We start from the raw sequence: 21,031 nt of genomic DNA on the forward strand, positions 1-21,031 counted from the left end.
GGCCAGGCCCTAATGAGTTCTATTTAAAATAGAACACTGAGGGCCGGCCCCGTGGCTTGGTGGTTAAGTGCGTGCGCTCCGCTGCCGGCGGCCCGGGTTCGGATCCCGGGTGCGCACCGAGGCACCACTCCTCCAGCCATGCTGAGGCCGCGTCCCACATACAGCAACTAGAAGGATGTGCAGCTATGACAGACAACTATGTACTGGGGCTTTGGGGAAAAATAAATAAATAAAATCTTTAAAATAGAACACTGAGCCATCAGGGAAATGCAAATCAGAACCGCAATGAAATATGACTTCACTCTTACCAAGATGACTATCTTCAAAAAGACAGACAATAACAAGTGTTGGTAAGGATGCAGAGAAATCGGAACCCTCATTTACTGCAGGTGAGAATATAAAATGGTGCAGCCACTTTGGAAAACAGGCTGGCAGTTCCTCAAACAATTAAACATCGAGTTGTATGTGACCTAGCAATTCCGCTCTGAGGCATATACCCAAGACGAATAAAAATATATTCACACAAAAACTTGTACACGAATTTTTACAGCAGCATTATTCATGACAGCCAAAAAGAGGAAACAACCCAATGTCTATCAACTGATGAATGGATAAACAAAATGTGGTATATTCATCCAGTGGAATATTACTCAGCCATCAAAAGGAGTGAAGTACTGATACATGCTACAACATGGATGAACCTTGACAACATTATGTTAAATGAAAGAAGTCAGATGCAAAAGGTTACATATTATATGATTCCATTTATATGAAATGTCCAGAAGAGGCAAATCTATACAGACAGAAAGTCGATTCCTCCTCAAAAAAAAGTGGAAGTTCGTGGCAGTAGCTATTCATTTAACAGTGCACATCTACTGAGCACCTAGCGGGAGCGCCCGGTGCCAGAAGCTAGAAATATAGAGATGAACGAGACACCACTTGCCTCAAGGAACTAGCGTCCAGTCTTTTCATTCCAGACCTGATTCTGGTTGGCAACTCTGAGCAGTCATATATTTTTGGAACCAAGTTCAAAATGGGAGGTCATTCAAAGCCATATTCTCAAGAAGGGAAAAATGACACCCAACTCATATTCCAGAAGATGGCCTGTTCTACTAACAAACACATGAGCTGAGCAATCAAATAACTGGAACTAAATCCCAACTGTCAACCTTGGAAATCACTAGACTTCTCTCAACATCAAATTTCTCATCGAGAAAATAAGGAAAGTATCAACTTCATGGGGTTGTTGTGTGGATTAAATGAGGACATATCAACAGTCTCGGCCGACAGCACAGGCTCGTAAGATTTCCTACCTCCATCCAATGTGGTCATGTTGATGCCATGGAGAGATCCACAGCCTTTAGCCAACAGCGGAATCAAGCTGCTGGTTTCACAGCCTGGGACAGAATGAATGCCAAACCAGGAGGAGAAGGAGCACAAGGGACACTCACAAGACCCTTCCTTTCCCAAAAAATTTCATATCTGTAGAAGATGCAAAAGCTGGCAGACGTCCAGATGCTGGCAAGAGTGGTGGGTGGGCATACGAGTCACTGCAGCATTCCTGGGGACAACTGAACACTATGCCCAGAGCCCAGGACACAGCCTTTCCTTCCTCCCAGAAATTCTTTTAGAAATTTATCCTGAGAAAATGACCAGGGACATGCCTAAGAGTCAGCTAGAAAAATGTTCCCAGGATCAATGTTTAACATAGCCAAATAATAAACTACATGATGTCCAAAAATGGGAGATCAGTAAAAATAAATAAAAAAATAAGACGGAAAACTATAGCCATTTAAAACAAAATGGAAGGCATATGCTTACAATGGAAAGATGTTCATAATTGGAAACAACCTAAATGTCCATAATCAAAAGGACAGGTGAATTTATCAGGGTGACCTCAGGGAGTGAGACTGCTGAGGGCAGTTAAAGCTACTGATAGCAACGCGGATATCTCACAAACAATATATTAGATATGAATCACAGATTAAAATTTTTGAAACAAATGTAAAAAATATGCATAGGAAGGATAATTATCAAATCGTGATACTGGTTTCTCTAGGGAGGGAGGGGTATGTGTGAGGACTTCACTATATTTATAATACTTTATTTCTTAAAAACTAACAAAAAAGATGTAAAGCAAATATTATGGTTTGTCTAAGCTGGTTAGAAGAATGTATTCATTTCCTATATTTCCTATAACAAATTACCACAAACTCAGTGCCTTAAGATAACACACATTTATTGTCTTAAGTTCTGGACGTCAGAAGTCAAATGCAGGTCTCAATGGGCTAAAATCAAGGTGTCAGTGGGGCTCTCCCTTCCTTCTGGGGCTCCAGGGAAGAATCCATTTCCTTGTCTCATCCAGTTTCTGGAGGCGGCCTGCATCCCTTGGTTCACGGCCCCTTCCACCTTCCAAGCCACTGATCTCATCACTCTGACCTCTGCTTCTGTCATCACATCTCCTTCTCTGACTCTGACCCTCCTCCCTCCCTCTGTCACTTATAAGGACCCTGTGATTACACTGGGCCCACCCAGATAATCCAGAATAATCTCCCCATCTCAAGATCCTTAACTTAATCACATCTACAAAGAGCCTTTTGCCATACAGGATAACAGTCACAGGATCTGGGGATTAGGATGTGAACATGTAGGGGCACTTTATTCTGCCTACCACAGAGCGTACAGAAATCATCATCATCATAATAGCAGCAACCGTAGCTAACCCTTACTGCGTGCTCTGGGACACTGTGAGGCACCAACCCTAAGTGTGCTGCCTAATTAGTCGCCTAATCCTCATGAGAACCCAGTGAGGAAAGCACTTCTACTATCCCATTTTACAGATGGGTTCTATGAGAAGCTAAATAACCTGTCCAGGGTCACAAACATTGTAAGTGGCAGAGCCAAGATCTGAACCCAGGCAGCCCCACCCTAGAGGAATGCTCTTGAATATCCCAGTATGTGTTGTCTTAGTTTCTACACCAAGCTCAGTGTTTAAAATAGAAGATGGTCCCAGTGTAACACAACATGAAAAAGGCATATTACTAAGGAGTATTATGAAAGGACTGCATTTTGTAAAAATGTATCAATGTCCTGCAAAAAAAAAAAAAGATCTGGAAGGATGCACACCAACTGTTAACACTCATCCCTCTGGGTGGGAAGCTAAGGGGTTGTACTAATAAAAACATGTTACTTCTTCACGGAGAACAAAGTCAGAGTTGTTTTAATTAGGGGAAATAAAACAAGGTCAGAGGATCCCAGCCCAGAGCTGTCTTAAACAGGAAACGGGCATAACGTTCGGCCTCGGCCACCCCAGCTTGGGCCCTTCTCGCCTCCCCAGGGCCAGGTCCTCCTCCAGCCAGGCCCCAGGCCGGCAATGGGGGCTGTTCCCACTAGCAGAGGCTGGCACGGGCCAGGATGGCCTGGAGCGGCTGGGCGTGGTGGGTGACACCGGCCAGGGGAATCTGATAGAGCGGGAACACGAAGCAGGAGGAAGCCAGCGAGACCCCCAGTCCTGAGGCTGGTGTCTCCCCCTACAAGCCCTGCAGGGTCTTCTCTTCCTACTGCAGTCTCTCTACCATGCTGTGCTAATTGTGTCTTCGCTAGTTTCCATTCTACAAATTAGTGAATTCCCACATTTTTCTTTCTCTGAACAGAATCCTTCTTCACACACACAAACACTTCACCCCCCAAAACCCGCTCTCACTCCCGGCCGCCAGCACAACTGTGGAAGACGAAAGCAGCATCTTACTGCTTGTTCCCGAATGTGCCGGGAGCAGGGAAAAGGCCCCCTTTGCTATAACCTGGCATCGTTACCGATTCTGTTTACAAAACTTCACCACTGCCCTGTTGACACACCTCCTCCCCCAAGTCAGCCCTCCCCAGCCTCGCAGGAGAAAGGCGAGGAGCTGAGCTGCCTGCCCACACCAGGCTCAAATCCAAGGGATCTTAACCCCAATAGGACCCTGCCCCGTGCCGCAGAATAGCAGGAGGCCGCGGCCTGCACATGAGTGGGCTACACCGCGGCCCCCAGGCACAAGCAAACGCAGACACTGACAAGCCATCAGGGAAGCAGGAGCGTGAGGCACCCTCAAGTGCACACCACGCACATTACACTCATTTACAAATGAATGCTCACAATCATCCTGTGGGGCAGCTCTACCGTCACCCCACCTCACAGATGAGTCAATTGCCCAGGGTCATGCAGCCGGTAAGCACAGGGTCGAGACCGGAACCGTGGTGTGTGGTTAAAGGGGAAGCTGTCACGGAGATGAGATGCTCTGTCTTAACCCCAGATACTGCCACCTTTGGGGAGGAGGAGGGGGGCACAGGCTGAGAGGGGCATCCAGATCCTTTCTCAATTCATCTGCTGACACATCTGTGTGTCTGTGAGGCACTAGCTGTGGGCCATGCACAGTCTAGGTGCTGGGGATTCCTCCCTGGTAAGCAGAACGACGGGTCCAAGGGCCTGGCTCTGAGGTCAGGCATTGCCAAAGAGCAAGAAAAGTGGACACCAGGATTCTGGCTTCGACTTCAAACTGCACAGCACTTAAGTCTCTTCCAAGACAAAATAAGACACATCACTTTGCTATCCTGATATGGGAAAATGCACATTTATTATCTGAGAGAGATGGGGGGGCAGTGAGGAAGATCTTCTTTCCAAAAGGATTCACCAAGGGATGCCTTTATCAGCTCCCTCCCCTTAACTACAGATCAACTAGGGATACCCTAAGAGATCTGACTTGCACCAACTCTTCAGGAGCCTCTAATTACACGAAGTGGGATACACCTGCATTCCAGGGCTTGGCACTACTGCAGAGGACAGATGCTCCCTGTGCCCGGCCCTCTGGCTCCTCAGAGCGGGATGTGTCCACACCCCCCTGCCTCTCTCCTCTCTCCTCAACGGCCAGATGTCCCCCAGTAGGGACACCTATTTCTCCAAAAGACCCATGCCCACATCCCACAGCCATGGGAGCACAGAGAACTGGATCGACCACAACTAACTGGACGTGCACAGGGTCCTCCGAAGAGGAGGCTTGGTTGCTTGGAGTAGAGAATTCACAGGATGTACTTCCAAGAGACGGGAGGGAGCAAAGCACGAGCTGTAATAACAAGAGCAAACCTTACACAGCACATCCCAGATGCCTGTCTCAGTGATTCATCTCGAGGAGCCCATCTGGTCCTTCTGGCGACCCCATAAGGTAGGTAACATCATTCTTCCCATTCTACAGATGAGGACACGGAGGCACAGAGACGTAAGTCTCTTGCCCAAGATCACAGAGCTAACAGGCAACGGAGTCAGGATTCAAACCCAAGCAGGCTGGCTCCTCAGTCCCCGCATTTAACCAGTATACTACGCCCCCCTCACGCCCTCGTGGCCCAGGCCAAGACCCGTGCAGCTAGGAAATAAGATGACAGTGGAATACAGCAAGGGCTCTTCAATTCCTATATGACAAACTCCAACTAGTCCATAATACCTGCAATTGCCGTGCTCACAACACTGTCCCTCGGGCCCTTTTCATTAAAGAGGAGTACATTCATTTGCTAGGGCTGCCGTAACAAAAAAACACAAACTGGGTGACTTAACAGAAATTTATGGTCTCATGGTTCTGGAGGCCAGAAGTCCAAGATTAAGGTGTTGGCAGGACTGGTTCCCTCTGAGGGCTGGGAGGGAGATCTGTTCTGTGCCTCTCTCCTAGCTTCTGGTCATGGCTAGCAATCCTTGGTGTTTCTCAGCTTGAAGACGCATCACTCCAGTCTCTGCCTCCATCATCTTACGGCCTTCTCTCCGAGTACGTGTGTCTCTCTGCGTGCGTGCGTGCGTGCGTGCGTGTGTGTGTGTGTGCCTCCTCTTCTTATAAGGACACCAGTCGTATTGGATTAGGGCCATCCTGCACCAGCATGACATCATCTTAACTAATTACATCTGCAAAGACCCTATTTCCAAATAAGGTCACATTCTGAGGTACTGGGGGTTAGGGCTTTGACATATGAATTGGCGAGGGGGTCACAATTCAACCTATAACAGGGACCCACATCTGCCCACAAGCCCTGAAGAAGCCAGGCTATGACCCATCTAAACTGCCCCCTACACCAAAAGTGACCAGAGGGACAATGGCCTCAAAACAGCCAATCCTTGTGCACTGGCTCAAACAGACCCAGCCAATCAGACGCCTCTCTTGGGAGTCCATCCTCGGGAGGCTGGGAGACCAAAACCTTCACTGATGGGGCTGCAGAGTCAAGGTGGAGAGGGGCTTTGCTGGGGAGGGACTAGCCAAGGCTGAGAGGAAACCTAAGGGGTCCGACAAGGCCTGTCTATAGAGAGACGTCACCACCAGAGGCTCTTGTCACAGACGGGATGGGCGAGTCCTCAGTGCCGCGACCTCCCCTTCCCAGGAGGCCCTGTGGTAGGCTGCTCATTTTCCTGGATTCCTAAAGAACCCCCAAATCCCTACAATCATTCTACTCTCTAGCCATCAGTGGGGTGCCTAGAGCCACCTCTGCATCCTCCAAAACTAAAGGCCACGGAAGAGCCTGGGGGATGCCCACCACACCCATTTCCCATGCTTCTCTGCACACAGCTCGGCCACGCTGTCCAGCATCCTTTGCAGCCGGTCACGTGCATGGTTCTGGTCAATGGGAGGTGGGAGGAAGAGGCACATCAGTACCGGGCCTGGCCCATAAAGTCCTCCTGAGCTGTCCTCCACTCTTCCTCTTTCCCCACGTGTTGGCTGGACACAGAGGATTATTCGGTAGCCTCAGGTGCTTTAGGGGATGGTGATGCCACCAGACAGCAGAGCCCCACTCCCCCAATCCCACTGGATCGTAGACTTGAGTGAGAAACTTATATCGTATCAAGAAATCATTGGTCACTGCAGCTAGCCTACCCTTACTACTACAGAAGCTTTATTGCTATGCCCTCTGCCTGGAATGCTCTTCCTCCATAGCTTACCATGGCTCCCTCCTTCTCAACCTTCAAGTCTCAGCTCAAAAGTCACCTCCACACTGAGGCTTCCCTGAGGCCTGCCCTCCTGAAATAGTGCTCTTCACTGGTTACTCCGTCCCAGTGCCCTGTTTCTTTCCTTCCTACATCCACCACAATCCAAAATGATTAAATGGTTAGTTTGGCTTTTCTGTCTTTCCTATGAGACCGTAAACTCCTCTAGGGATCTCCCGTCCTGTTCACTTTATCTCCAGTGACAAGCAAAAACCTGACACACGCCAAGTCCTCTGAGTATTTGCTAAATCAATAAAGAAACAAATGCTAAGCACGTCAAGTGATTGTCATCCAGGACAGAAAACCACCCTTGAATAACCACAGAAACCAACTCCTCAACCGTCCAGCCTACAAGCAGGTCTGTATCGATGTCAAGAGTAAAAACGTCAGCTCCATTTTTCACACCCGCAGGCTCCAACGTGGCGAAGAGGTCCCCCAGAAGGGGAGCAGGACAATCCACTGCGTGCAGGAAAGAAAATGGAAGTTCTAATATTTATCTCATCCTTTCTACAATGTCATTTCCCTTTGATGATGATGACGATAATGACAATGACAAGGATGACAAGAGCGGCTAATACTGAGCACCTACCTCCTCTATGCCCAGCCCTGTTGAAAGCAGTTACATATATATTACTCCATTTAATCCTCACAAGAGCCTTATGAGACAGGTCCTTTTATTATTCTCATTTTACAGATGTGGAAATGGAGGCACAAAGAGGTGACATGAGTGGTCCAAGGTCACACTCCAATTAGGTGGCAGGGCTGGGATTTGAACTCCCCAGGCTCCAGAGTCCGTGCTGTTGTATACCACAACTGCACGTCTACAGTCAAAAAATAAATAAGTTTATAGACACTGGGGACATCAGTTGAATCTTATTTCTGATGGGATGCTTGACTGAAGGAGCCTGGGGACCAGTTTCAGACAATGGATTTCTTCCTAGATGGAAGATGCCAGTGAAAAAACATCTACTTCTCCACTGTTTTGAAAACATTTTGTTAAAATAACTTTCAAAAATATTCATACTTTAATGGATAAGAAGTGCAAGGATGGACTTCTGAGATACAGATATGCAGATATAGCTGAGATACAGTACAACCTCATTCACTGCCCCTGGCTCTCTTATCACTTGTCCACACTTGTCCACACTTATCACTTGTCTCCTCCTGGCACCTCTGTCTCCCCACTAACCAGAGCACCTCTAGAGTCTTCTTCCTCTTGGCATCTCAGCACCAGGCAGAGCATGTCCTCCGCATGCACAAGGAATGGGTGCATTTCCCTCTTGTAACAAGGAAAGTCTAAATGATGCTGTCGCTCTTGGGTCCCAGCCAGGGTGCTTCTCTGTCACACACAACTGAAACATCTCTGAGATCACAGAGGAGGAGAAAGCAGCACAGAGCAGGAAGGAGATTTAAGACTCCAAAGGCAGACAGACTGAGTGCAAATTGTAGCTCTGCCCCTTACTAGCTGTGTGGGCTTGGGCACATCACCTAGTCTCCCCAGGACTCAATTTCCTCATAAATAAAGTGGGGATGATTCCTGCTTCACAGGGTCACTGTGAGGACTTAATGAGCTGTTACACGTGATGGGCTTACACTGGGACTAGTACACAGACAGTATTCATTAGAGGTGGCTCTCAACAACAACAACAACAACATCATCATCATCACCACCACCACCATCATCATCATCATCATCATCATCATTATTACTATTATTATTAGGCAGACAAGCTAAGAATCTAATACCAAGGAAACAGAACAGCTCCTATTTTTGCGAATCCCTCATTCATGGGCAGCCACAACTTGCCAAAAATAAACAGATGGAAAAAATATGCATAAGTGAAAGTGAAAACTTCAGGATAAAAGCCTCTTCAGTTGAGATGGACACAGTCCAAGCCCTCAAAGGCAGCTCCTCGCGACACCAGCCCCATCCGACTCCACAAATGGGTGGCACCACATTCCAGGCCTCCCAAATGGACGAGATGCTCCCGAGACCCCAAGGGTGCTACTCAGGGGTGCTACTCAGAGAGGCCCCTGAGCAGCTCCTTTCTACCTGGAGACTGCTTAGCGGGTGCCCCTGAAAGGATAGAAAAACCACATAAGCAGCACTTCCCAGCAGCTCCACAAGCTCCCTCCCTACATTCAGAGGCTCTCAAGGCACCATCTTACCCATGCCCCTTGGAAAGCAAGTGGGAGACTGCCGGCCACAAGGTGCATGGCTTGCTGAAGATCCAGTTTTCTCCACTTGAAGCCAGGCCTTGGGACTCCCCGCACACTGCCTTTTTTCCTTTTTCTCTTATTGTATTACATTCCAATTATGCAATATTTCCCACATATGAAAAAGTACATAAAATAAAATCCATTTAATTCTCACCCCAATAACATAGGAACTATTATTATCTCACTTGACAGACAGGGAAACTGAGGCACAGAGAGGTCAAAAAACTTGCCTCAGCTCACCCACCTAGTAGGTGGTAGAATGCAGATTTGAACTACAAGTCCGGATCCAGAGTCCAGGTGTTCTCATGGTCACTTGGGGCCAAGGTGGCCACCATCAATTCCTTCCCACCCTGGACGTGCATGCCACTCCCTCTCCAAGAGAAGATTCCCCATTCCTTGAACCCGAGCTGGCCTTGGTGACCTGAGCCGGTGCAAGTGACTTTCTGGGACTTCTGAGGCTAAGTCATAAGCAGCCCTGCAGCTTCTGCCTAGGATTCTTGGAACACGCGCCCTGAGGGGATGCCAGGCACCATGTAAGAAGTCCAACTACCCCGGGACCGCCAGGCAGCAGGCACTCAGTCAACTGTTCCTGCTGAGCTCAGGCTTCCAGCCATCACCACCAAGGCACCAGATGAGGGAGTGAAGATTCTGGAACCTTCCAGACCAGATGACATACCAGTTGAGTACCACCAAATGACCTGAGTCCAGGTCACAGAGTAGAAGAAGCACCCAGCTGAGCCCTGCCCAAGTCTCTGACCCACAAATCTACTCACTCACATTCAACGACACTGCTGACCCCACTTCGAGATGGCCATCCGCTGGCCACCTGGCCAGCCCCTCCCTCAACTCTCCAGACAAGCAACTCCTGCACTAGGAGGCCTCCCCTCATTCCCTACCACCTCCCCACACCCAGATGGATGAGAGCCTTCCTTCCTCACATGGTACCCACACTGTGGGACCGATCACACGATCCTGCAAGGGCTGGCTGCTGAATCGGTTTCCCCTCCAGGGCAGGACTCCATCCTTCCTCCTCTCTCTCAGCAGAGTCTAGCAGCCAATATGATGGGAAATATGGGCTGACCATGTGAAATAGCTCCGTCATGACAGGGTCCAAAGAGAAACCCTATTATATCCAGTGACATTTTATGGCTCTAAGCAAAGCAACACATGACTTTAGACCAGGGCTTCTCAACCTTGGTACCACTGACATCTTGTACTGGATAACTATTTGTGATACGGGCTGTCCTACGCATCGTAAGATGTTTAGGAACATCCCTGGCCTCGACCCACTAGACCCAGGAGCACACCCCCTCGCCTCCAGTTATGACAACTAAAAATATCTCCAGGCATTGCCAAATCCCCCTGGAGGAAGCAGGGAGGTGGCCCTGGTTGAAAGCCACTCGCTGCTTTAGATAGTGGGATCCACGCATGTCTACCCTCACCCAGGCCTGCCTGGGGTTGGGATACCTGTCCAGAAGTCACATGCCACTTGTCAAGTACCCCAGAACCCCACGCCCGTGCTCCCTCATGCTCACCTGCCCCTTGCAGGCCTCAGGTAATCTGCAGGCTCCTGCTACTAGGGCCCCTGAAGAAACGCTACAGCTGGGGCTCCCCTCAGGACATCACCCCCACAACAGGAGGCTGGAAACGTGGCCCTGAGAGTCCCCATCCTGGGCCCGAAGACCTGCTCTCTCAAAGTGGTCAAGGGAGCACCATTTCTAAGCTCTTTACCCCAAAACTGGCTTTTTCCGTCACTTTACAAACACACCAACACAGCCCTCTCACACAGGACAGCCAGGGCATGTTCAAAACCCCAATCCATTCACATCATCCCCCTTCTGAAAACCCTTCAGTGGATCCCTGCTGCCCTCCAGAAAAAGCCCAAACATCTAAGCAAGCACCGGGCAGCACCCGTTAGCAGCAACAACGGCTAAAATAACAGCGGCCAATCCCACGGGTTGAGCGCGTATCCCACGCTAGGCACTGTGTTGAACCACTCTGACGTACTCACTCGTTTATCCATTCCCAACCACAATCCTGTGAGGTGGACGCAAATATGATTCCCATTCTACAGATGAGAGAATTAAATCTCAGAAAGCGGACATAACTTGCCCACAGCCACAGAGCAAAACTCAACCAACGATGCTGGAGAAGGTCCATGCTGCTTGTACCTAATCACACAACGTCGGCTCCATGGGAGTGGAAGCCAATTTAATTCCTGCTGTATCTCCAGCACCTAGAGCAGTGCCGGGCAGAGCAGGCATTCAGATATGGGAGGATGGAAGGATGGATGGACCGTCTCAGCAGTATACAGCAAACCCGGCCAGTCATCAGGACCACCTGGGAGCTGAATAAAATACTGCATCCCAACCAACGTAGTAACTGATAGCCATCCTCAGCCACTCCAGGGAGAAGGAAGAACTGCTTTTAGTTAACTAAGGGTGGAGAACAACAGGGCATGGATTTCAGGAGACAAATCCTGTCCCCTGCCCCTCAGAATGTGCTTCAGGAGAAGGCTCCAGTAGCCTGTACTTTTAAAAGCCCCCCCAGGTGTTTCTGATGGTCAGCCACACCTGGGACCCGCAGGTCAAGAAGAGAAAGGACCCACAGACCACTCTCAGTGTGGCACACCTGTATTGACCATCAGTGGCCGCTCCACCTCCTGCAGGCCCCCACCCCCACCCCCACCCCAGCTGCAACAGGCTCTGGGCCACCTGGGAGGTCGAGCATGGCCAGTGCAAACAAAACTGGGAGCATGCGTATTTTCAAAACAGGGCTTGTGGCTCTGTGCCATCTGAGACCTGCTTGGCTCCAAAGCCAGGAGAAACCTTCCGGAAAGCTGTTTAATCTCACTCAGGATAAGAGAAATCAAATGAAGAACTTCGCCAAGCTACCAGTCTCCCTGTGAATGGCAAAGTTCAGAACCCTATCGCAGTGTGGAGAGGGTGTGGGGAACAGGGCCCCTCACACCCCGTGGGCTTTTGTGGGGTGTTGCCAAAGTGTCCTTGAAAGTTAAAACACCCCGTACCTTTTAACTCAGAAATAACACTTAGTGGAAGTTGTCCTTCAGATGTACCCATACGTGTGCATAAAAGAATAATGCAAAGACAACGCTCACACACTGCTGGTGGGATTTAAAATGGTGCCACCACTTGGAAAATAGTCTAGCAGTTCCTAAAATGATTAAGCATAGAGTTACCATATGATCCAGCACCTGTACTCCTAGGCATATACCCAAGAGAAATGAAAACATACATCCACACAAAAACTTGTACATGACTGTTCACAGCAGCATTATTCATATGAGCCAAAAAGTAGAAACAACCCAAACATCCACCAATGAATGAATGGATTAAAAAAACTGTGGAATATCCATATGATGGAATATTTTTCAGCCATATAAAGGAATGAATTACTGAGACATGCTACAACATGGATGAACCTTGACAACATTAGGTTAAGTGAAAGAAGCCAGTCACAAAAGGCCATATATTACATGTTTCCATCATAAGAAATGTCCAGAACAGGGAACTCTATAGAGACAGAAAGTACATTAGTGGTTACTTAGGCCAGGTGAGGAGGATGGGAAATACAGGATGATGGCTAATGGGGACAGGGTTTCTTTTTGGGGTGATAAAAATGTTCTAAAATTGATTATGGTGATGGTTGTATATATATGTGAATATACTAAAAACCACTGAATTGTGCATTTTAAATGGGTGAACTATACGGTATGTGACTTATATCTCAATAAAGCTGTTACCAAAAAAAAAAAAAAAAAGGAAGAAGAAGAAGAATGCAGGTATAGTTGCTGCAGCTAATAGAAAAGACTGGAATGTCCAAATGTCCATCTCCAGGGGTTAACCTGTGACACCGCAGCCAGTATGCTATGTGGCCATGAAAGAATAAGGCATAACAATGTGTTGGTAAGAAACCACCTCCAAGATAATTATTAAGTTAAAAAAAGAAATCAAAGTGCAGAAGTGTATGCAGGAGGTACCCGTTTGTGTAAAAAAACATGACACACATTATAGAAGCATAGAACACTTCTGGAAGACAAAAGAGCTTAGTTATGAGCTTGCCTCTGGAACACAGGGTGGGGCTGGGGGAAGAGAGACATTTACTAATGAACTGATTTTACCCCAAGTGTACGTTTTAATTTTTCAATTGAAAAGTAGTCAATAAAAAAATGCAAATTAAAGCAAGTCTCTGCAACTGAAAATTGCTTAAGTCTCCTTACTCTGTGTGTTAAAAACAGTCTTAGAAACTTTAGGAACTGAAGCAATTGCCCAATCTAAGGGGGGTGGGGAAAAGAAGACACCTCCACCAGGGCCAGAACTTCATCTGAAAGCTACAGAACATTCGATGACGCGCTCTGTCCACATGGAGCTAAAGGCAAGGCCTCTCGCTCTGTGGTTTGCAATAAATCAAAACAGGCATCTGGCTATGAAGCTATAAGTTTCAGCAAGCTCCAGCCAGTCAGCCCTTAAGAGGCCAGACAGCTTGGCCATCAACACGTGATCCCCAGTGCCGGAAGACCTGGGGCGCGCCCCTGCCAGCCCAGGTGAGCGGTGTGTCTGTCATTTCCGAGCTGGCCCCCGAGGGCCTCTGCTCCTTCACCAGCGCTTTCCTGGCTGAACTTCTCCCTCCTGCTCTAAAGGCCATCACAGACCCAGACCAAGTGGCCACACCTGCATTTTTAGAAGAGAAGAAGGTATCAAACCAACAACTGCAGTGACCACGGCAGGCAGGAAGGTGAGAAGTGCAGGGGCCGCACTGCCCCGGGGGCGGGTACTCACAGAAGCCCTCGATCTTGTCGGCCGTCTTGCTCCAGGCCACCTGCCGCGTCTCCATGATCACCTGGACGGTCCGCCGCTCCGGGGTGGACTTCCGGAAGCTGAACACGGTCATCACTGTGCCCAGCTCCAGGGCCCTCTTGATCTGACTCTTCTCATATTCCGGAAGGGCGTCCACGTTGACCATGGTGCTCATTGCCGGCCCCTCCAGGGAGAAGGAAGCAGTGAGGGAAGTAGGAGGCTGGAGGCAGAATAAAGGAGTGAACTGGTTTTAGTTAATGGAGGGGGATTTAGTTAACAGGGCTTGGACTTCAAGAGCCAAAAATCCTGCCTCATGCCCATCAGGATGAGTTTTCAGAGAAGGTTCTAGTGGCAGGGAATGGCTGACCACTCAGAGAGCCCAGGCAGGACACACTGAGGTTTAAATGGAAGTGGAGGTGTGGGAGGAGCCCCCTTGACCTCATCGACCCAACCGTTATCCTGGCTTTGAATAACCAAATCACCCCAGCCTGGCAGTGACGCCCCTCCCTCCCCAAACACTTCTATGCTGTAGAATATTTGAATAGCCAAAGCAGCCCAGACGGCTCCCACCTCCCACTGCCCCAACACCAGCATCCTTTTCTATCCTGCCTAGAGACTTCTAACTATCCCTTTACTTTCTAAGTGAGGCTGGGAACAGACCCAAAAAAAAAACAGAACACTTCTGAGTGTGTCCCTGGAGACCTCTGCATAGAAATGGGGCCAAAAGGACAGAAAACATTAGGGCCCACCCAGCAGCCTCAAGTTTGAATCTGGTGCAGGGTCCTGCTGACTGTGTGGCCCCGGGCAGGCTGTGTGCCCTCTGCAAGCCTCCATCCTTTCTAAAGTGGGAGTGTAGGGACAGTTAGGAAGCCTGAAATGCAATGCCACCAGCAAAGCACGTAGCGTGCTGCTCAGCGTCCCGGAGGTCTTCTTGATCGCCTCTTATTCCCATGCACAGTCGATGTTTATCAGAGAGGTGCTGGGGCCCCCGATCTTGGAGCCATCCTTGTCTGGCCTCTCTCACAACCACAGCCAATCCATCAGCAAATCCAGAATCCAGCCCGTCTCACCTCTTCACGGGCTCCTCCTAGGATCTTATACTTGGATGGTTCTAATTACCTACTACCTGGTCTCCCTGCCTCTGCCCCAGCCCCTTAGAGTCCACTCTCAGATCAGGAGCCAGAAGAATGCTTCTAGAACAAGAGTGAAGTGACGTCACGCCTCTGCTCAACCCTGCAGTCGCTCCCTGAGCCTCTCTCTGCACTCCACTCCCCCATTCTGCCTCCCAGATGTCCAAAGACACACTGCCTGCCACTCAAGGGGACCGGGATGGAAGGCTAGCTAGCTGCAGACCCCACACCAAGTCACTTAAGGGCCTGGGCCTCGTTTCCACACTTGCAAAGGGGAAGACAGATTACAAGAACAAAGGTTCTTGTAAGGATCAAACCAGACAGTCTGCCTCAGGCCCTTGTAACATGACTGCAAAGTCAGTGCTCCTCAGATTTAGCTATTGTTACTGTTGCCATCAACTGTTCTGTGTCTCTTTATCTCCTCTGTCCCCCCCCCGCCCCCCGACCAAACCCCTTCAGGAGCCCACACTTGTTACTCTGTGGTGAGGCGGGTGTTCAGCTGGGGCTGTCTGGGCCTCCACTCAGGCTCTGCTCCCACAGCCTCCCGCCAAGTTGCTCAAAATAGGGGCCTCAGTTCCCTCATCTGTAAAATGGGGATAACACCACCACCCTCAAGGAGGGCTGGAAGGACTAAAAGCTACAATGTACACCTGGCCCCTAGCATCTAGCAGGGCCTCGGATCATACTAATCAGCCAGTTGGTCAATGCGTTAATCCAGTGTCAACTCTATGCCAGGCACTGAGCTGGGGACCAGTATGCAAATGGAGGGGGTGGCAGAGGCCCAGGCCTTGCCCTTTGCCCCCTCCTTCCTCCACCTCACACCCAGAGCCAAAGGCACCTGGGCAGGTGTGCTGACAGCCAGAGATAAAATGAATTACACTTGCTCTCTGCCCACGAGGAGACAGACCAGTCAGCTCAATGATTCTAATGTAAAGAGGTAAATGCAGGAGCAGAGACATGGCAGGGGCAGGGTACCGCCAAGGGAGCAGAGGCAAGGGGCCCCGAACTTAGTCTGGGGAGAGGCTGGGAGATTAGAGGGCTCCAAGAAAGCTTCTAGGGGAAGAGGGCATCTGAATCCAATCTTTAGAACAGATGAACCAGGAGGGAACAGTCTAGTCACAGGAATAGGCTTAAGCAAAGGCCCAGTGGCAGGACTAATAGGGTGCACCAAGAACTCTGCCTAAAATGAGCCTGCCACCTCATCACCCTCTAATCCAGATCAGGGGGATGCACAAGGTGCCCGTGACCAGTCTCATCCTGCTAAACTAGCTGTTTATTGGCCCTCCCCAAATCAGCACCTGCTCTACGTGGTTCATCTCCTTTATCTCAATGGGAAATACCGAGGTGAAAACCGAAGTCCTGGGGGGTGAAACGATGTGATCAAGCAGACGAGTGGCAGCCCCAGGATCGGAACCCTGGTCTGAATCCCACACCCCTGCTCCTTCAGCACCTGCCTTCTGGAATTCAGAATTCCGTGGCAGAATCTGGCCAGACAGTAACTAATTTGGGAGCCCCCTGCCCCTCTCGAGAGAGGTGAAAGGACTTTCCAAGGTCATACAGCTGGAAAGTGGCAGAACCAGGCTTTGAACCTGGCCCCTGCTCTGCAGCTCTTCACTACGCTGATGCCCCCAGCCATGCGTCTCTGGGGTTCCCCACTCCCAGGTCTCAAGGCCGACATGCGGCAGGGCATGAATTGCAACCACAACACCCCCACCTCCGATTAAATCGGCCAGCAGGGAGGTACCAGGGCCCTCAGTTCTTTCTGACTCTGGCTCTGGGGAGGGCTGTGGACTTAACCTTCCCGGGATTCCAGTTACTTCCAGCTCAGAAGCCCAGTGGACTGGCTCAACCATAAACATCAAGTCTCATGTTGCCTCTTGCCAAGAACTGGAAAGACATCCTCCTGGCCACAAGATCCTTGGAGTCAACCACCAAAATCCAGCCAGCTCCCGACTCAAGCTTCCAGAGTTCGATGCTTCTGCAACTAAGGCAAGAAGGTCTCCGAAGCCTTGACCCCAGGGGAGGGCACTAACCATCACAGGCAATTTCCATTTTGCTTCTGCTTTCAAAAAAAAAAAAAGAAAGAAATAGCCTTGAAATCCCTTTGTTGTTCCTGTTTCTCATCCTCCCCGGGGTAACTCTGTAAAATGACTTGTGTTGATAGAAACATGGCTGGGATTCAAGACGAGGTTTTACCATTTCTACTTCCCATGTCTCTCTCTCCTTAAAATAAACTTCTGGGATCCAAGGACCCAGAACCAGGAAACAAGGAGGTTTTCTTATCTTCGGTGCTCTCTGCACACGTTAGGCCAGTACAGGATTTCATAGAAAATCCCACAAAACAATTCTGAGATAAATTCAGCACAGTCGCATCCCTGAGAGCGAACCAGCCCTTCGACAGCTGGAGGGACGTTACTGCTGCATCTCACGCCCACCCTGCAGCATGGGGGGTGGGGGATACACAGTCTCACCAGAGGAACCGGGCAGTGTCAGCCACTGCAGGTAGGAGTGTGAATTGGTTCAACTTTTTTTTTTTAGGGCAACCTGTGAGCATCTATTAAAACGTAAAACATGCAAATGCTTTGATCCAATAATCACATATGTGCAGGAAAAAACATGCACAAAGATGTTCACCGAGACATCATTTGTAAAAGAAAAAGAGAACAAAAACCCAGGAAACAATTCAAATGCTCACCAATGGGGGCAGGGGGAAGCCCCTTAAATACATAATGGGTCATGCAGGTTAAAGAATGCTCCGTAGCTACTGGAAGGAATGAGGACCATTTATTAGCAATGTGATCTGGAAAGATTCAACAGACAGATGAAAACCAAGCTGCAAACAAATACGCATAAGATAATTACATTTTTAAAGTCTGTCTGCTTATAAATCCAGAGAGAATGGTTAGGTACTTTCGAAGGGTGGAAAAGGGTAGAAGGAATGACTTGACTTTTTACTAATTTAAGTGGTGACACAACGGATGAGCTTTTCTTTTTTGTGTTTTGACTGTTTTCTAAATTAAAAAGTGTTTTTAAGTTTTCTCACTGGCAATTTTACACTGACTTGACCCAGCAAAAGGAATAATCCTGGCGATCCCCCCTTTGCCTCACAAGCTCAAGGTCGAGTGGAGGCGGGGTGCACAGTGACTGGAGGCAGCAGCATCATTAGACAATTTCGGCACCACCGGCGCTCGCAGTGTCTGGTCCCTGAGCTGGTACACACGCGGCACACACACCTCTGTAATAGGGTAACCGCCCGGGGCTGGCACGGACCCTTAAATCAGTAAGGCCTCCCCAAATAACTGTAGCTAAGGATGATGGCCCAAGCACCATGCAAAGCCCTTAACCAGAGGGTCAAGAACTAGCCCGGGCACCCCTTCCATACATAAGCCCTAAATTCTCAACACAGCCCTGGAGTGTAGGCTTGGGTGGCTCCAGTATCCAGGGGAAGAAACTGAGGCTCAAAGAGGTTCTTCAAGGTGTCCAGGGTCACAGAGCTGGAATTGAAATTCAAATTAAGTTGGCTGACAAGGGCACCTGTTTCCCTTGAGCCACGTCACCCGCTTCAGCCCACCATACTCTCAGTCTAGTCCAAGCCCAGGATGCTAAAAGAGCCCTCCCCGGCCTCCACCGGAATCCAGGCGCCAACCCCCAGCCCCAAGGAGACACATCTTTCACTCGAAGTCTTCCGCTGTGGGGGTAACGACCTCTCTGAGATTCCAAAACAGAACCAGGAAAGCGCACACATGGACACACACAATCATGCTTTCAATCGCGGGGTGGGAGAAGGAGCCACGAATCCCCGGAAAACTCCCCCAGTCTCCGCTGGGGACCGGCTGCGCCTTCCGTGGTATCGCCCAGCCACCCACCCACCGCAACCACCTGTGTAATACGGGGAAGTGCCGGCGGCCGGCCGGGCCGAGCCGAGTCGGCGAGCCCTGAGCACAGGGGTGGCCGGGAAACACGGCCCGACCCCACGCAGGACCCCGCGGCCACGAGAGCCTTGAACGCCAACGCCAGCGCTCCCGCGCCCCTCCGACCGCAAGCCGCGCCGCCTCCTCCCGGTGCCCATTCAAAGCCGGAGCCGCCCAGGGCACCGACCGGCCTAGCGGCGCCGGCCCCGGGCGAGAACGTGGCCAGCGGCCGGCCCGGACCCCGCCGTCACCGCCTCGGAAACGGGCGCAGCGGGCGGGGGCCCCGACGGCGCGCCCCACCCCTGCGCGCGCCAGCTGCGCCCCGGCGCAGGTCCCCGCTGGACGCAGCTCCCCGGGCGCGGGCCCCCCGGCGCGGGGCCCCGGGCGCCCCGTGCGCTCCCGCCGGGCCGGGCCGCTCACCTGGCCGTGCCCCGCCGCGGGTCCCGGCTCCGGGCACTCCCTGCCGCGCACGCCCTCCACCGCGGGCGCTGCTACTTCTGCTTCGGCCGCGGCCGCGCGCCACGTGACCGCTCCGGGGCCGCCCCCCGCGCCCCGGCCCGCCCCGGCCCGGCCCGCCGCTCCGAGCTCCCCGGCGCGGCGTCCCCGCTGGGGGCGGGCCGGCCTGGGACCCCGCCTCCGCGGGCAGAGGAAGAAACTGAGGCAGCAGGAGGGGAGGCCACCTGCCCCAGGTCACTTGCGAAGTAGAGAGAGAACTTCCAGATAGCGTAGCATTTATGGAGCGCCTACTGCATACACGTGTTTTACGTACATTTAATAGACTTGTCTCAATCACCGGAGTTGGCTGCTCAGAGAGTTGGCTGTTTCAAATTGACTAATTTGAAATCGTCACTGAGGCTGCACTGTTGTCAAACCACCTCTTGCTCCCTGGGGCAAGCCACTTAAATGCCCTCAGCCTCAGTTTCCCCATCTGTTAGACGGGATCAAAATAGTGCCAGCCCCAAAAGTTTGTTGTAAGGAACGTAGAATACCAGGGACTCGATCGCCCATTTTCCCAAGGAAAAGATTTTTTATGGCTCACTGTATAAACATCTAGGCATATAGATGACATAGTCAGATGCCTAGTTATGGTATTTAGTTGTGATTCATTTAGCTGCACGTGCGTATCTCAAGTCACATATTGTATGATGTAACATTCTTTAGGAGAAATATTGCTTTTTTCCATTCTCCTGTTTCACGGAGCAATTTCATTCACACCTTTCATGTGCACCTTTGATACAAGTGTCTTCATGGTGAGAAGAGCCAGCTTTAGGGTCGCCTACAGAGCAATCAGAGCACACCAGTTTTACTCCTAAGGGGCTTGAGTTACAGCATATTTCGAATCTGTGAATGTTGCTCTGACTGAAAATACTGTGTCTGAAGCCACAGGGCTCATTCGCTGACTTTAGAAAATCTGTGGATTCATTCCTGTTGCTGCTCCCATCTCAGAGACGTACCAGTGCTCTTCACCACCCATCACTTACTGCACTGTTTTTTAAAGAAATCTTTGAAAGGCTTGTTATAACTCAACCACTTGGAATCATGGGGCCAATTTCCCAGGAATAATGGCTAAATCTGGGTTCAATTTCCTTTTTCTTTTTTTTAGAACTTCAACTTATGTTTATTTCCATTAATCCTTTCAACACTCCTATTTTGGTACATGTTATATAATGTATGTGATATGTTAATATAACCATACACATGTATAATTTATTATTACAAAATCTACATGTACAGGGAAGCATGTCAAGCTTCTTGCTGATGAAATGAGACAGAGTGCCATCATACGTTTTGGAGACTATAGGAAGCCTGAGCTCCTAACCTCTGTCTAGACAGATGCTAATTCTGGCTGGAGTTTTCTCTGGTCCCAGCGATCAAGCAAGAAAAGAACATGTAGAACATGCTTCAATTTAAAGAACTCTCGTTCAATCCGATTGTGAGCCTCCAGCATTTTTGGAGTTA

At 50.0% G+C, this 21,031-nt stretch overlaps 1 protein-coding gene across 2 annotated transcripts in view; it reads right to left on the reverse strand.

Annotated features, from left to right (window-relative positions):
- PLCG2 (phospholipase C gamma 2) overlaps nt 1–19,597 on the reverse strand; it is a 150,291-nt gene extending 130,694 nt beyond the window's left edge. For both annotated transcript variants that reach the window (XM_087419882.1, XM_087419883.1), the window contains exons 1-2: nt 19,493–19,597; nt 14,014–14,251 (exon numbers count right to left, since the gene is read on the reverse strand). In XM_087419882.1, coding sequence (XP_087276008.1) covers nt 14,014–14,206 — 193 coding nt within the window. In that variant the 5' untranslated portion in view covers nt 14,207–14,251; nt 19,493–19,597. The remainder of the gene's footprint in view (nt 1–14,013; nt 14,252–19,492) is intronic.
- Between the last annotated feature and the right edge of the window lie 1,434 nt (nt 19,598–21,031).

Source organism: Ceratotherium simum, chromosome 30 (genome assembly GCF_057802395.1).
Source record: "Ceratotherium simum simum isolate JZ-2026a chromosome 30, ASM5780239v1, whole genome shotgun sequence".
NCBI lineage: Eukaryota > Metazoa > Chordata > Mammalia > Perissodactyla > Rhinocerotidae > Ceratotherium > Ceratotherium simum.